General features: G+C 46.5%; 4 protein-coding genes across 4 annotated transcripts, besides 6 other annotated features; 3 read left to right on the top strand and 1 right to left on the bottom strand.

Annotated features, from left to right (window-relative positions):
* Window positions 1-84: 84 nt before the first annotated feature.
* Window positions 85-124: a tandem repeat.
* A 953-nt stretch (window positions 125-1,077) lies between these two features.
* Window positions 1,078-1,105: a tandem repeat.
* Window positions 1,106-1,223: 118 nt separating this feature from the next.
* Window positions 1,224-2,380, top strand: EKO05_0002006 (uncharacterized protein; the record flags this gene model as incomplete). The annotated part of the gene is made up of 4 exons (XM_038942245.1): window positions 1,224-1,226; window positions 1,275-1,623; window positions 1,670-1,833; window positions 1,877-2,380. 4 exons carry the CDS (start codon window positions 1,224-1,226, stop codon window positions 2,378-2,380), a joined length of 1,020 nt encoding a protein of 339 aa, XP_038795467.1.
* A 546-nt stretch (window positions 2,381-2,926) lies between these two features.
* EKO05_0002007 (uncharacterized protein) lies at window positions 2,927-4,645 on the top strand (the record flags this gene model as incomplete). The annotated part of the gene is made up of 1 exon (XM_038946836.1): window positions 2,927-4,645. One exon carries the CDS (start codon window positions 2,927-2,929, stop codon window positions 4,643-4,645), a length of 1,719 nt encoding a protein of 572 aa, XP_038795468.1.
* A 1,243-nt stretch (window positions 4,646-5,888) lies between these two features.
* Window positions 5,889-7,637, bottom strand: EKO05_0002008 (cell cycle RNA binding protein whi3; the record flags this gene model as incomplete). The annotated part of the gene is made up of 1 exon (XM_038942386.2): window positions 5,889-7,637. The coding sequence occupies one exon, from the start codon at window positions 7,635-7,637 to the stop codon at window positions 5,889-5,891; it is 1,749 nt and encodes a 582-aa protein (XP_038795469.2).
* Window positions 7,551-7,584: a tandem repeat.
* Window positions 7,638-8,649: 1,012 nt separating the features above from the next.
* EKO05_0002009 (uncharacterized protein) lies at window positions 8,650-10,663 on the top strand (the record flags this gene model as incomplete). Its single annotated transcript, XM_038942257.1, has 3 exons — window positions 8,650-9,051; window positions 9,174-9,544; window positions 9,595-10,663. 3 exons carry the CDS (start codon window positions 8,650-8,652, stop codon window positions 10,661-10,663), a joined length of 1,842 nt encoding a protein of 613 aa, XP_038795470.1.
* A 985-nt stretch (window positions 10,664-11,648) lies between these two features.
* Window positions 11,649-11,669: a tandem repeat.
* Window positions 11,649-15,464: part of a mobile genetic element that runs on past the window's edge.
* Window positions 12,016-12,102: a tandem repeat.

Here is a 15,464-nt window from a genome sequence, read left to right on the forward strand (position 1 = left end):
TGGCAACCCACACTGACTCGAAATGGGGCCTCGGGATAAGGCATCCAGCCCCAAGATATGGTTGGCAAAAGCACGCGTCCGGACGCCTGCAGTGCCGTGCGCCTTCAGTGCCGTGCCTGCGTGCTTTGGGTGTTGTGCAGCACGTGCCGAACAATCAGCACAGAGCCTCCAACAGAGAACAAGGCTAGCCTTGGCTTCCCCTGCTCAAGCCTGCGTTTTGCTGAGTCGCTCATCGTGAATCATTTGGCGCATTCTCCTGAGTCTAGCGAGAGTCATTTGATGTCCGCGGCTCGCTTTGCAACGGCACGGGGACATGTGCGCGACACGACAGAAAGAAATTAGTTCGTAAGCACATGGCAGTTGATCAGTGTTTGACATTGCACTCTACAAAGACGTCCCATCAGAGACGCACATGGCCCTGGAGCGAACCATGGCTCGGATCTACCCTGAGTCTCTCCTTTCGGCCCAGCTGCCCATGCGGTTGACATGCGAACCAACGTCCATTTCAGCCGCCACTCGCTGCGACTCGCTGTCGCCGCATGCGGCAGAGAGATGGCGCTAACACCATTCAGTCCCTCGATGCGGCTCGTTGGCGAAGTCGTCGAAAGGCCCGATTCGCGCCTCCAGCACGCTCCAATAGGATTCCGGGGCATGCCGCATGTGGCGGCGTGCGATTCTGGATTGGATTTGCGTAATAATGTGTATTCGAGCTTCCTTGGCGGAGTTTCTGGCAGAATCCTGTCGAGTCAGCATGCCGCTGCCAGCGAATTGTCCCCCGCGAATGCAGAGACGCCAGCATCTCTAGCGCCTACCAGAATCTTGTCAGCCCAAGCTCCGTGAACCCAACTTCTTCATATCCCTACAGGTAATCGTCAGCCCTGCTTCACGTCATCGCCAGCGGCCTGTCAACCAGCTGGATTTAACAAAGGACTGACCCACCGATGGATGGTTACCGGCCTTAAACACTCGATTCACTACAGTGTAACCTGCCACAGCGTCGGCTCGAGAGCCGCGATATTGGCGGCATGATGTCAATACTCCAACCAGAGGCACGTCATCAGCCCGTTCGTAACTGGCACAACTAACAACAACAACAACAACAACAGGCGGGCATCTTTTACGGGATGTGCTGGCTCTTGGTAATTGTCCGATTAATATCACGGCGTCTCCATCGTGGAGCATGGAAACGCTTGCAGTGGGACGATTATCTGATCGTCTGCGCCATGGTATGCTGATTTGAATGTACACTCAGCATCTGCTGACCCAGCGTCCAGGCAACCGACACTGTCCTACTTGTTTGCATGTTCAAGGTGGTGACCACATCATCCAATCTCATCCCGCCCGATGAAGATGTTTCGCAATACTCTCAAGCCGAGATAGATGCTCGGGTTCTCGGATCCAAGTTCGTCCTCGTGGTAGAGCAGATGCAGATCACAACTATCTGGCTAGTCAAAGCATGTCTGCTTATCATGTACTTCCGCATGACCACTGTACTGCCACAACGGAAACTAGTCATCGCTACATCGATATATGTTGCCGTCGCGTTTGTCGTCATGGAGATCCTTTACTTTGGCGTATGGTGCCGTCCATTCAACCAGTACTTCGCCGTACCGCCAAACTCGCGTGAGTGTGTTGTATACAGTTGATAGCACGATACTGACTTGCTTAGCGCAATGCTCCGCAGCAACGAACCATCTAATCACCAACGCTGTTTTCAATATCAGCTCAGACCTTGTCATCCTCAGCATACCGATGCCACTACTGTTCAAAGTCCGCCTGCCAAAGAAGAACAAACTTATCCTCATCGGCATATTCCTCATTGGAGCTTTCACAGTCAGTAGACCGACGTTCCGTCGAGCTGCGCTGACAGGTCTAGGTTGTCGCTGCTGCGCTTAACAAGTACTACTCTTTTTCAAACCCGTTCGGAAAAGACTGGGTACTGTGGTACCTCCGAGAGTCGTACACTGCTTTGCTATGCGCAAACCTCCCCCTCATATACCCCCTTATCCAGCGGATATTCAGACTGCGCAACTGGAACTCGTACTCGGGCAACACAGATACGCTGCAGGGGCCGAGCATGCGAGGAACAGTCATCTTTGGCACCGCTCAGAGTCACAGCCACTGGGTGAGTCAAAGCAAACGTTCTCGGTCAAAGCATTTCCGTGATGATCTTCGGACGGCCGAGAGTCAGGATGGCATCAACCACCCCTTTCGCAATTCAAATACAGATCCTGGGCCTCAATTCATTACCAGTGCGATTGAGATGGATGGTGTGAAGTCGTATGAAAAGTCATCCACAGACTTGAGTATAGACAGTCCAATGAGCTGGCGAACAGAGCAAGACCGCAAGAAGGACTTCAACTACAACCATGCGACATGAGCCATAACAATACATTCTCGAGACACTGTTCAGCAGCCCATTTGCAGCGTCCCAGAGCGACCACAAGACTCAAGCTGAACTCCCAATGCAGTTGCCCCAAGCCATCGTCAGTCACCAACGGCCCAGAATTTCCCCCGAACGAAATATACGAGACTTGTGATTACGGTTGTCCGGTAAAATACCATACGCACCTGACAGTGTTTGTTGAAGGGTCTTTGGGTGATGAACTTGCCAATGCCAGTGCAACACATTCTCTGGAAGAGCCTCGGTCCAGACTGAACAGAAGTACACTTACAGATCCTAGACACAATTAGAGAGCAAGCACATCACAATTCGCGACACGATGTGCTACTGACTACCTCTACGGTCTGACGTATGCAATTCCTTACGTCTCCGAGTACCATGATGGTCGTACCGATCCGGAAGTGAGCCATCAAGGTGCGTGGAGCATGGCATGCATCATCAAACTTCAATGCAGCTTCACATACATAATTCGAGCTGCTTCGCAACAACTGTTCTTTTTTAGGACTCATAGATATTACTGCAATGCACGTTCACGACGTCCTCATCATTGGTGCCGGTCCTGCTGGACTTGCCGCTGCAGCTCGGCTTAGGGAGCAGACGCCCTCTGCAACCTTCACAGATGACGAACACCAACGGTATCACTGGATTCGGAAACACGGTCGCAAGATGAACGTCAAGAACTATAAGACCAACCAAGATTCGCTTTCCACATCTCGCTCCGCGTCAGACACTTCCGACTGTGGTTGCAACTGCCATGCAGCAGCTAGCGACAGCTCAATAGACATGCTTGTCCTCGATGCTGATGGCTCGGATTGGATGAGCAAGTGGAATCGGTTGTTCAAGACCTTCGGCATCAACTACCTGCGTAGTCCAATGTTCTTCCAGATTGATCCCGCCGACCGCGATGCATTGCTGGGATACGCATACGAGAAGGGGCTAGAGAAGGAATTGCAAGCTCTTCCAGGTTGTGCAGGCAAAGAGATCAGCAAGCACAGAAAGAAGAAGAAGCTGAACTCGAGGGGCAGGTTTCCGGGATCCGGGCCGGACGTCGATGAGCGAGATCGGAAAGACTACTTTACGCCGAGCACGAACCTGTTCACGTCACACTGCGAAGAGGTCATTCGACGGTACGGGCTGGGTCCGGAAATGCTTCGACAAGAACGCGTGATGGATATAAGCTACGACGAGGCAAGCGGCTTCGGTGACATCGAGCAGGGCAGTGTCATCTCGGACGACGCGTCGAGCGAGGATAAGAAGATTTTCCAGGTCAAGACAGATCAAGGCGTTCGGTATGCGAACATTGTTATATTGGCTGTGGGGCCTGGCAATGCTCCATCGATACCGACAGTCCCGGATCTTCCAACGCCATCGCCCCACGAAGGATACACACATGCAATGCAAGTCAAACAATTTCCACCGCCACACGTTGCTGCCAAGATCAAGGCTCGTCGGTCGACGAACATGCTTATTGTTGGCGGCGGCCTCACAAGCGTACAGCTGGCCGACCTTGCCATCAAACGCGGTGTGAGCAAGGTACATATGCTGATGCGAGGGCCGTTAAAAGTAAAATACTTCGACGTGGATCTGGACTGGGTTGGGAAGTTCCGCAACTTCAATCAAGCAGCGTTCTGGAGTGCAGATACGGACGAAGAGCGGTTCGAAATGATTACGCAAGCCCGCAACGGCGGCAGCATGACACCACGGTACCGCAAGATCCTCGATGCACATGTAGCGAGCGGCAAGATTGCTCTCCACACATACACCACCCTCCAATCTGTAAAGTGGGACGCAAACTCAAAGTCGTGGACCGACATCAAAGTCTCGACCGACACGGCTATCCCCGCGATCGACTACGTGGTTTTCGCGACCGGCATCCAATCCGACATTCGCACCATCCCATTTCTCCAGACACTCCAGCAACAACACCCCATTGACTACGTCGGCGGCCTGCCCTGTCTCAACGACGATCTGATGTGGAATGACGACGTGCCATTGTTCGTGACCGGTCGTCTCGCGGGCTTGAGACTAGGTCCTGGGGCGCCGAATCTGGTCGGTGCGAGGATTGGTGCGGAGAGGATTGCGTGGAATGTCGAGGATGAATTGAAGAAGATGGGCAAGTTAAAGAAGGGAATGGACAGGAGGGACTCGGGATATGAGGGGAACAGCGCGAATGAAGAGTATGAGAGTTATGCGAGCGCGAGGGAGAACCGGTTTGCGGGATTGGCTGGTATCGGGGAGTGAGTGGCGATTCGGGATGAATGCGTGGATGTCTCGATACGTGCAATACCTTTCGAAGATGATAACACACATGAGTAGATGCTATGATCAGTGCAACAGCCACTCACCCACACTTCCAACGCCATACCAACCTCACCCCCGCAACCACCGCCCCAGCAAGCGGCAACAAACACCTCCTTCCCCACATTCAGCACCCCCCCCCACCGCCCCACCAACTCCCCACCCTCCTCACTCTCTCCATTCGACAACTCCTGCTTCTTCTCTGTAAGCTGCAGCAACCGCTCATCCACCCCCTTCATAAATACGAGCGTATACGGCACAATCCCCCCCCGTCAACGCCGCAGCAACCAAAAATAACCCACTGCTCCGCCCGCCGCCCGTGGTCAGTACATCAGCGCTGTGCCCCGTTCACGCGCAGAACGCAAGGGGAGCAGCGGCCAGCACAGCCGTTTGCGGCGCGAGCGCGAAGCCCGCGGAGAAGCAGTGGCGCCCGAGCTGTGCGGCGAGGGAGGCGAGGGAGGCGGAGGAGGAAGCCTTGCTATGCTGATATCGGCGATGGCCGGGCGATGGATGCTGATTCGGGAGATTTTTTTTTTTCGAAGTGGTGGTCGTTATTTTCATCTTGTTTCCATCTTTTTCTCGCTGTTGGGTTGGTCGCGGCTGGAAATGGCCAGGTGGGTGCGTTGATGGGTAGGTATAGTTTGGAGATGGATTGAGATTGAGGAGATATATTCTTATCTTTGATGCGGTTCTACCTTTGCTTTTACAGGCGTCCTTCCCGGGGACCTTCCCTCTTCCTGTCAATGTTGCATTCTGCACAATGATAAGTCGTAGGTCGGCTGTGAAGATGGTACGCACAAATTGCAACGAAGCAGCAGAGAGCGTAATCAACAACAGATTCCATGATATATTAGCACCCTAGCTGATGAACTGCATTGAATCAGCCCAAGATTTCAGCAAGTGTGGAAAAGAATGCTTCTGATCTCTCTGCATTGTTCTTTCGTTGTACTTGTGGTGTTTCAAAGCAGGATGTTGTGGACGTCCTTGACTTACGAGGCTTGCTCGCACCAGCCCACAAACTAGGAGTAACAGTCTTATGTTATACCAAGAACGCGGCATTCATGTGAACAAGTCAATGTACCTGTAGCAAGGACCTTTCAGCTTAACCGGATGGTGACCATCTTTGCATATTGACCAAGAAAACTCACGGGCGCAAAGAAGCAAAACTACATCCGTGATTCACTATCTAGTTATAGTATCTGCTGCTGCTGTCTGTACCTTCATGCTTCTGGTATCCGCCTTTGTGGACCACCGCGACAGCTGACTTGCCTCCATGTCTCCATTGTTCAGTGCTTGTGACTTCCGTGCCATGGGGTATACTATAGCTTGCAAGGATGCCGCGTGGTAGCATTTCTGTGGCCAGTTGCTTCGGTGTCAGACTCGCGTGAGAGCCTGATCTCAATCCCAGTGGACTCTTACTGTACGAAAGTCGTATGCCTCCCTCTGTGCTGTTTCTCAAAATGCAGCCATGGAGTTCGGTCAGTGCCTTGGTTGCCAAGGACGTGTCTTCGAATTCTACAAAGCACATTGGGCCGTTCTGCTTGGTGCGGAAACAGAGCCTTTTGTATCCACGTTGTTTAGAAAACAAAGCTTTCAATTCGTCTTCACTTACGTCTATGGGCAGATTGCCGACGTAGAGAGTGTTGCAGGGTGGGTACTGATCGGCAGGGTTGAAAGGTGGAAATGTTGGACGAGCGAAGTCGGAGGAATACTGTTGAAGGTGCGTGCTTGTGGAAGCAGATGCGAGCTTTGCAGTTGGTGTCGAAGCAGTCGCATGAGTACCAGGCTCACTTGTCTTTTCATCCACCCCAAGCAAGCTTGTCATGGACTCACGTGCAACATGGAGAGGATTGTCGGCATGGGCCATACCAATGTGCGCATTGAGCTCGATTTGTGTGGAAAAACCTTGGACAGAGTATTGACAAACATTTGCCTTGCACTTGAACGTGTTGTCGACGTCAGCATTGTTACGAATGGCTTCATGAGGCAGTACTAGGTTATGGTCGGGAGAGTCATCATGCCCCTCTGGGTCAGCCAAATCGCCACCCATCTTCTTCCCCATAGCCTCCAAGCTTGAGGGGCCAAGGGTGAATTTTTCGTATTCCATAACAGGCGTTGCGATACCAAAGGTCTGCAGGTTGCCACCGGGGTTGAAGTCAAATTGGGGTTGATCGTTATAGATGCTAGAAATCCACCTGTCATCACGACAGATAACGTCGAGGTCTACTTGGAGACTCTCGAGCTCAGAAAAATCAGACTGCCGCGTTGAAGGTGTGTTATTGGATGTTGACAATTCAGGTGTTGCGGGCCGAGACAGAGGAGCCCAAAGAGCCCACGGGCTGTCTTCGTCTTCGAGATCCAGTACAGTAAAGAATCCATTGGTGTCCAATGTAACAAATGTCTCTTCATACGAGTAGTCGATAAGCGATTTGGGAACCATAGGCTGCAGGTCGTTAGACTTTTTCGACACTGGTACGGCGGGTTGCACCGAGGTTTGCTGAGTTTCCGCAATCTCCAGCTCTGCAGCATCGATGGGGTTGGATAGTCCGTTTATCATGGCAGTAGCCTCAGTGAAAGATGGGCTTGAATCCCTGAATTTATCGTCCAATGGACTCATTGTGAACTCGGCACTCTTGTCTCCTGTTTGTGCGCACGTCTCGGTAACCGCTTGGTTTGCATAGAGTGCAGCCGGCTCAGTCTCAATATCATGCTCATGATGCAGTGCTGGAAACTCCAGAGCTGTCCCGAGATCGGTCAAACAGCTCATGTACAGAAAAACATCTGCCACAAAAGATGTGAACCAGGAGAGCTTAGTCTGATCGCCAGAACCATGCACTTCCTCATCGGCGTCGTTGTCGCTATCTTCATCGGTGTCGTTGACGCTCTCCTCATCACTTGAAAAGTTGCTGTCGTCAGTATTGATGCCATTGCTCATCTTCTTATGTTCCTTCTGCTTGATGTGTCTGAGGAGTCTTCCAGTCTCGTCATATAAGCCCCGGCATGTAGCACGTAGAGCTAAGGTTTTACGACCGTCAGGTTGATGCGGTACAATCTCGATCAGTCCTAGCGTAAGTTAGAATTAGGCCACCTCAGAGTATGTAGATTGCGTACCATGTTCTAGGATACCGCACAACGAGCGCAACAGTGATAGTGTTGTGCGATGCAGGTTTCTTGAGCGCTTGAGCTTGGTATCCAAGGCTCCTGTTTGTACTCCATAGCCATCTCCCCACAGTAGCAAAGTACTGACACTTCGTCTTAGAGCGTTGAGGTCGCGTTTCGGCAATGTCGTTGGATCTGCGGCTTGCGCGATACATTGGAGGGATTGCATGCACGCAACGAAAAGCCTCGAGATGATGCCAGACTCTTGCTGATGACTCACCCAGGCCTTCACCTCGTGCCTGCAGTGACGGGTCTCTTCCGAGTTAGCATCCCCTAAGCGCAAGGCCTCTGCGTGTAGAGGATCAAACTGCCCTTGTGATGCACAGTGATCAGAAAATGTGGGGTCCATTGCAAGCGATCAATTGTGTAGACCGAATGATTTGAGCTGATGAGCTGTTCTTGCTGTTTCAGTGTTGGGAACTCTAACAGCTAAACGCTGATACTGTCCAAATCCAGCCTTGCGTGGGTGTATTGCGTTCCTTGTTGGTCTGTAGTGGTATCTGTCTTCGATCTTATGGCGAGAGTTGCTTTAAAAAAAAGTCCACAGCGGGCCATCCAAAGACCTAAGACGGGACCTTAAGTTTAAGTTGTACCTGAGGGTAATGTAGAGCGTTGAGTGAGAGCAGAAAACACGAGCTGCAGCAGGGGCCTGGTGCGGGGCTGAGCAAGTAGATGGGGCTGAGCAAGCAGATGGGGCTGAGCAAGGCAGCCTCGGTGTGATGTGACCACATGTATATGTTCAGCCTGTTGCATCTTACCAGTTGTGTGTTGATCGATATACTCTCCTTATGTCTGGTATCGAGATTGCCGGCCTTGCTTTCGGTATTCTGCCGCTACTAGTTGAAATTGTGAAATCATATTCCACAATCCTGCGGAAAGCGCGTACATTCCGCCACTACGGGAAGACAGTCAAATCCATCTCCGCTCAACTGGACACTCAACATGGCATTTTCATGAATGAAGTTCGTTTGTTGTTGCGCTCTGTTGAGGGAGAAGAGGCGATTGAAGCCATGTTGGAAAACGAGGACGATCGACGTTGGGCAAGCAGAGAACTGGGCGACAAACTGCACCTAGTCCTTCGTGAGAACTTCACTGTCTGTCGGGGAATCATAGAAGATATCAAGGATTCGATCGAGGAGCTGAGGGAAAATCTAAAACGATTCGACATTTTCTGGGAGCGAAAGCCCAAGGTTAGTGCCCAGTTCGTACCGGCCACCGATCCAAACGAAGCTGAATCTGGCCGTTTGATGATCGAAGAAGCACCGCGTGCTCGATTCTTCTCTAATCTTCTTCGACTAATCAATTCTCGAAGGGCGAGTCCATCAAATCAGTCATCAAACGCTTGAAAGGGGCTGTTCAGATTACACTTGACGAAACACGTCACAAAGTATGCCTGACGTCTTTGCGAAATAGGAATGGCGATCTAGGCATGCTTCGGTCTCAGATCTGTGCTTTCCAAGAATGCACTGCCAGTAGGCAGCAAACTGTACTGCCAGCAAGCTACAATGCTATACAAACCGCGGCTAAGAAACTTCATGAAGCAATCTGTGAAGCTTGGTGTTGCGATGATGCCGCACATCGTGGGCACTATGCTAAGTTGTGCCTTGACGCCCACTTGCAAGCTGAAGTCCGGCTTGACCTTGCCATATCCTGCCACGAACCAGAAGCAAGTTCTGCAGATAGGTGAGACAATGACTAACAGCACTAATTCGACTGGCTAACCCTCTATGTAGTTCGACTTATCCGCCTCCAGTCTGGCTACACGTCCAATCAATGAGTACATCAAGCCTGAGTAGCAATGTCGCGATACAACCAAAGCCTTCCGCCGACCTGCAGTCGTTATTGTCACTTGAAATTCTTGCACCATGTGCTGTAAACACGCTCAAAAAAAAGGCCTCGTCCGAACTCAAGCGATCGTCTACCTCTTGCAAGAAAGTCAAGCAAATACGAGCCATCAATGTACCGCCCATCGATTACATTGTTCCGACCAGCATGTCATCCACAATACCAATGAAGATCATCGAAGTCAACTTTAGCCAGACAAAAAACATGTGTCACTATATCCGAAGTCATCACGAAGCAATGAGAGCAGCCGCGAACACTAAACGTTGCATTGGGTTTCTCGACAGCCCACAGATGTACAGGCATCTCTTCTACGTCCAAGAAGATGATCAACGCATAAATCGCCATGCAAGCAAATTATATTCGATCTTTGATGTGATGCGGTACGATGCAGAGGAAGCGCTGAGTGTTGAAGATCAACTCAGGCTAGCACACAAGACTTCACGAGCCATTTTGCAATACAACAACACGCCCTGGCTGAATTCACGTTGGCGCTTACAAGACATTAAGTATTTCGGTCCGAACGACTGCCTCGATGACGATGCTCTGAAGACACTGCATGTCTCATCTCAGCTATCATCACCAACGCAGAAGCCAGGTGCAACATGCCACATGGAGGACGTTCAGCAGAAGATTCAAAACGCCGTTAGCGACGAGATACGCTATGGAATCAACAACATGACGTTGTTCTTTCTTGGTGTTGCTCTCCTGGAGATTGCCCACTGGAAACCGATCGAAGAGCAGATGACAGCCCGAGATCTTAATGACGAGGTCTACGCTGCGCGTCGTATAGTTTCTCAGCCGACGCAATTAGGTCCAATATACCAAAAGATCGCGCGGAAGTGTCTACAGTGCAACTTCGGGGCTGAACCAGATCTAAGCAAGAAGAAGCTGCAGACAGCAGTGTATAACGATGTGATCTGCGAACTAGAAAGCATGATCGAGAAATTAGAGATATGATTTCGGCTCCTCTTAATGCTGATATCACATGTCGGGTTTCTTTTAATGGGTGGCACAATTAATCTCTCGTTCGGCCCCTTCACCCTTACTTGGCGCGACTTCTCGTCTTATGTGACTGATCCACCGTGGCTAATTTATCCAAGGCTGTGTTTGTTCATCTGGCGCTCAAGTTTTTCGCGTCTCTTAGCAGTGGGAAGACGGGCTTACAGAACAATTCTACCTGGATCACGGGATGACGAATGTGGACCGAATCCTGCAAGATATTATGTTGGTTATATTTGTAATTAAGATACATTCTTTCACATACGACCATGGGACGTTAAAAACAAGGCTTCCCGTTCGCTCAGCCCTTTTTGAGCAACGTACCGGCGGATAAGTAGTTAGGTGGGTAACCACTAGCAACTCACTCGCTCTCTAGGAGTCTGCGGGAACAGCTGCTTTTTGTTACTGTATTGTATTGTTTTTGCAAATGCACAGAACACAGTGTGCTAAGCACTGCCACAATCTTGCTAAGAAGTCTAGCAACAAATCAGCGTGTACGGAGCAAGATAACTACCACCAGGTAGCAGGTAGTTTCGTGCTTTGTCTGTTCTTATTAGTTAGCTCTGAACCTTGTTAGAACAACTGCTGCTGCTTTAGAGAACGGCTGTTAATTATAAATCGTGTCCCGCTTTTAGGCTAGTGCGTTAAGCTTAAGCCTCTTTTAATTATGCTAGCCGCATGCATAGTAGGCAACAACTAACATTTTTGCTGCAAAGCTGCGCACTGCAGCCTAACAGGAATCTGTGTATGGCTGGTGTACAGCAAAAAATGAACGAAATACTTGACTAGCTACAGCCAGTCCACTGAACAAACTAGAAACGCGCAATGTTGTGTTCTCAAAATAAGGATAAACCTGATTAGGAGAAGAGATGTTGCCAACGTTTGTTGCAAAAGCCACGCACTTGCACAACGCTTGTACCGTGTCTGTGCGCGCAACGCCCGCTTGATTGATTGATTGATTGATAAGTTTAACGTCCTGTGTAAGTCTAAGACTATATAAGACGAGAACAGTTAAGCTACTCTAGTAATTTAAGAAGCGTGTTTGTAAAAGGAGATAGTAAATGTGTGTTTAGGGTCCTGTAGTAAGAGCCTATGCTCTAGGGAGTTAACAGCAGTTTTTAGGTGTCTGTTGTTTATTACAGGTACTACTTACAGTTGAGGTACCTATTCTAGTATCTGAAATAAAAGCTAGAGTAGCTAGAATCCCCTAGGTTGTGTGTAGTAGTAGTTGCATTAAAAGTTATTATCCTTATAGGCTGTCCTATATTATTTTCCTAACTTATCTATATTCTTTATAGCTAAGTAGAAGGTATTATATTATTTGTGTGTAACTATAGATATATCTATTATTATCTACCTTCTATATATTATATAGGTATACTTTATTATATCTATATCCTAGTTTTAGTTAGTAGTAGGCACTTACTACCTCTCTTTTAGTGTTTTTAGGTAGTTTTATCCTATTTATTAGTCCTAGCTAGTATTTTACTGCGTAGGTGTCTATTTTCCTTAGGATTACTTTAGCTGTGTAGGTAACTAGTTTATAATCCTATTTATCTGTTATAATAGCTTTAACTTAGATTCTAGTTATAGTAATGCTAGTAACGTTAGAGGTAGGCCTCTTTTTTGTTGCTTCTTTTACTAGAAAGTCTACTTTCTTGTTTCCTACAATGTTCTAGTACCTAGGGGTCTATTTAAGGCTAATTGTAGCTCCTTTATCTTTAATAGTTCTAGCTGCCTTTATACAGGATATTTGCTAAGCCTGTCTAGGCTTATTTAAAGGAGTTTTTAGTTTTAGGATAGCTGCCTAGTTATCTGTAAAGACTTAGATGTTCTGTTCTGTAGTACCTATTGTAGCTATAATTTTAAAGCCTCTTATTATACCTTCTAGTTCTCTATAATATATAATTTAGCCTTTACTAATATTAGAGTTTATAGTATAGATTTCCTTAGGCTCTTATTTGTAGTCTAGGACTATAATTCGTACTCCTATACCTAGGCCTCCCTCTATAGAAGAAGCGTCTAGATAGATAGCTAGTATATTGCTTCCTACTTTTTATAGCATCTATATTTTATATGCTTTTACTTCTTCTTCTTTTAGTAGTCTTAAGATTTTAGTTTAGTATGCTATAGCCTTATTCCAGGGGTAGAAGTAGAAGTTTTTTAGTTTCTTTTCTCTTATACTAGGTATAGCCTTTTCTATAGACTGTGTAATTTGTATAAGCTATGTAGGAGGTCCTATTATTAGCCTAGTACAGTTAACCTCTCTTTACTCTGCGCTAGAGTCTAGGTATATGTTTTATAGGGTAGATTTTAGCTGTGTTATAGTAGTATAGATAGGGTAGTTCTTTAGAAGCTTTCTAGCTCTAAAGGCGTACTTTCTTATTACAGTGTTTAGCCTTCTAGTAGGAGGGGCTAGTACTACCTTTACCTCTTAGGGTATTATAGGTAAAGTTTAGAAAGTGCCTAAGATTTTCCCAAGTGCTAGGTTCTGTAGTCCTTATAGTTGTTTTGCTATTCTAGCTTGTTGCTTCTAGAAGACCTAGTATCTATAGTCTGCTATACTAGTAACACAAGCTAGGTATATTTATTAGAGGGTAGTAGGTATAAGGCCTTTATTGCTATTTGCTAGTCTATATATTCTGTAGAAGGTGTTTCTTACTTAGCTAATCCTTATAGCAGCATGCTTCTTAAAGGAGAGCCTATTGTTAAAGTATATTCCTAGCTATTTAATAGTCTTTTTTAGAGTTATTATAGACATGTCTAGCAGGGTAAGAGTGTAGGTTCCTGCTTTTTAGTTTTATAGTAAAGTAGATAAGTTTAGTTTTTAGCGTATTAAACTAAATTACATAGCTAGATCCTTTTGCACATAGGCTAGCTATATCTCTTTCTAGTAGATAGATGTTTTTCTTTAGGCTAGTAGATAATACTGTAATAGCAAGGTTGTCTAGGTAGGATAGTAAGTAGTTTATAATTAACTAGAATAGAGGTCTAATATATATTAGAAATAGAATAGGTAAGATAGGGCTTTCCTATAGTATTTTAGCGTTTATATTGCTAAATTCTTCTATTTCTCTATTAAAGGATAGTTATAGTTAGCGTCTAGAGAGGAATAATTAGATCTAGGCTATTAGGCTGCATAGTAGCTTTAGTTGTTATAGGATAGTAAGTAGTTAGCCTAGTAAGACGTGGTTAAAGGCTCCTTTAATGTCTAGAAATACTGTAGTTATTATACGCTTTAGTTTCCTTTATTCTTATACTTAGTTTAGTAGCATTATAGAAGCGTCTATAGCTAATTTCTATACTCTTCTACCTAGTTATAAAGAGTGTAGTAGAGTAGTTATTTCTGCTAGTATGCTAAGCGGTTTAGCTACTAGTCTTTCTGTAACTTTGCTTAGGCAGCTTAGGAGAGTAATTACCCTTTAGGCTTTAGGGGCTGCGTAGTCTAGTTTGTTTAGCTTTTTTAGGATAATTCCTGTTACCCTTTTCTAGATTTAAGGGTAGTACCTATAGTTAAATAGGGTAGAGAACATATAGAAGAATATATCTATTTCTACTTTATATACTGTAGTAATAATCTCCTAGTTTATTATATCTAGTCCTAAGGAGCTACTTTAGATTTGTAAGGAGCAGGCGTGTTCTAGGTCTTCTTTAGTAAGGGGTAGCTATTCCTAGCTACCTTCTTAGTAGGTTCTCCACTCTATAGGCTGAGAGGAAGGTAGGCTAGGGAAGAGAGTGTCTCTTAGTGCTAAGCACTTGCCTTAAAAGGAGTTTTCTATTCCCCTAGGGCCTTATATAGCAGATATGCTTTAGTTACCTACAGACCTAGTATAAAACATTACCTTAAAGAATGATTTTATATCCTCTTTTTCTAGGAATTAATTCTAGTAGTTGTGCTTTGCTACTTTTACTATTTATAGGTAGCTGTTTCTAGTAATTAGGTAGTACCTTTTTTATATATAGGTAGTTATAGGCCTAGTTACTAGTTCTCTCTATAGGAGGCGTTGTTTACTAAGCATGTTTGTCCTAATTATTTTTAGATCTAGGTTCTACTAAGGCTTACTTCTTACACTAGTAGAGCTTTGTAGGATTATAGTTTTAGCTGCGTTTGTTACTACTGTAGTAAGCTCCTTCCCTATTACTTTAAGCTGCTTCTCTAGCTCTCTGTCCTCTCCTTAGATAAGAAGTAGGGATATGCTAGTAGAGAGTCTAGAGCATATAGTATTAAAAGCAGAGCTTTTTGCTAATTCCTTTACTAGCTCCTTTAAAATAGGTCCTAGTCTGCCTTCTTAGTGTTAAACTAGGGAGTAGGGTTGTTTAGGAGCTGTGTTCTAGGCGTAGTAATTGTAAACAGGATGCCTAGGTAGTCTAAGCCTATACCTGCTAGGGTTTGCTAGTCTTCTATCTAGTTTGTAAGCCTGTGTGTAGCAAAGGTAAGGTCTAGAACACTTTCCCTACTTATGTTTAGCCTGTAGAAGGTATCTGTACTAGGGTTGTTTAGTAGCTCTAGGTTTTACTCTTCTATCTAGGTAATATAACTACTAGCTTTTAGTGTTATAGTAGTTATAGTAGGGTCCTACTAAGGGTGGTAGGTGTTAAAGTCCCCTAGTAGGATTAAGTTAGGCAGAGTTTAGCTATTTAGAAGCTTTCTTTCTACTGTTATTATTCCTTATACGTTTGTTTAGTTGTATATATTATAGATTGTAAGGTTTAACCTAGCCTGCTAGACTATAATAGCGAGGAAGTCTAGGTTAGGGCT

This window comes from Ascochyta rabiei, chromosome 3 (genome assembly GCF_004011695.2).
Source record: "Ascochyta rabiei chromosome 3, complete sequence".
Lineage (NCBI taxonomy): Eukaryota > Fungi > Ascomycota > Dothideomycetes > Pleosporales > Didymellaceae > Ascochyta > Ascochyta rabiei.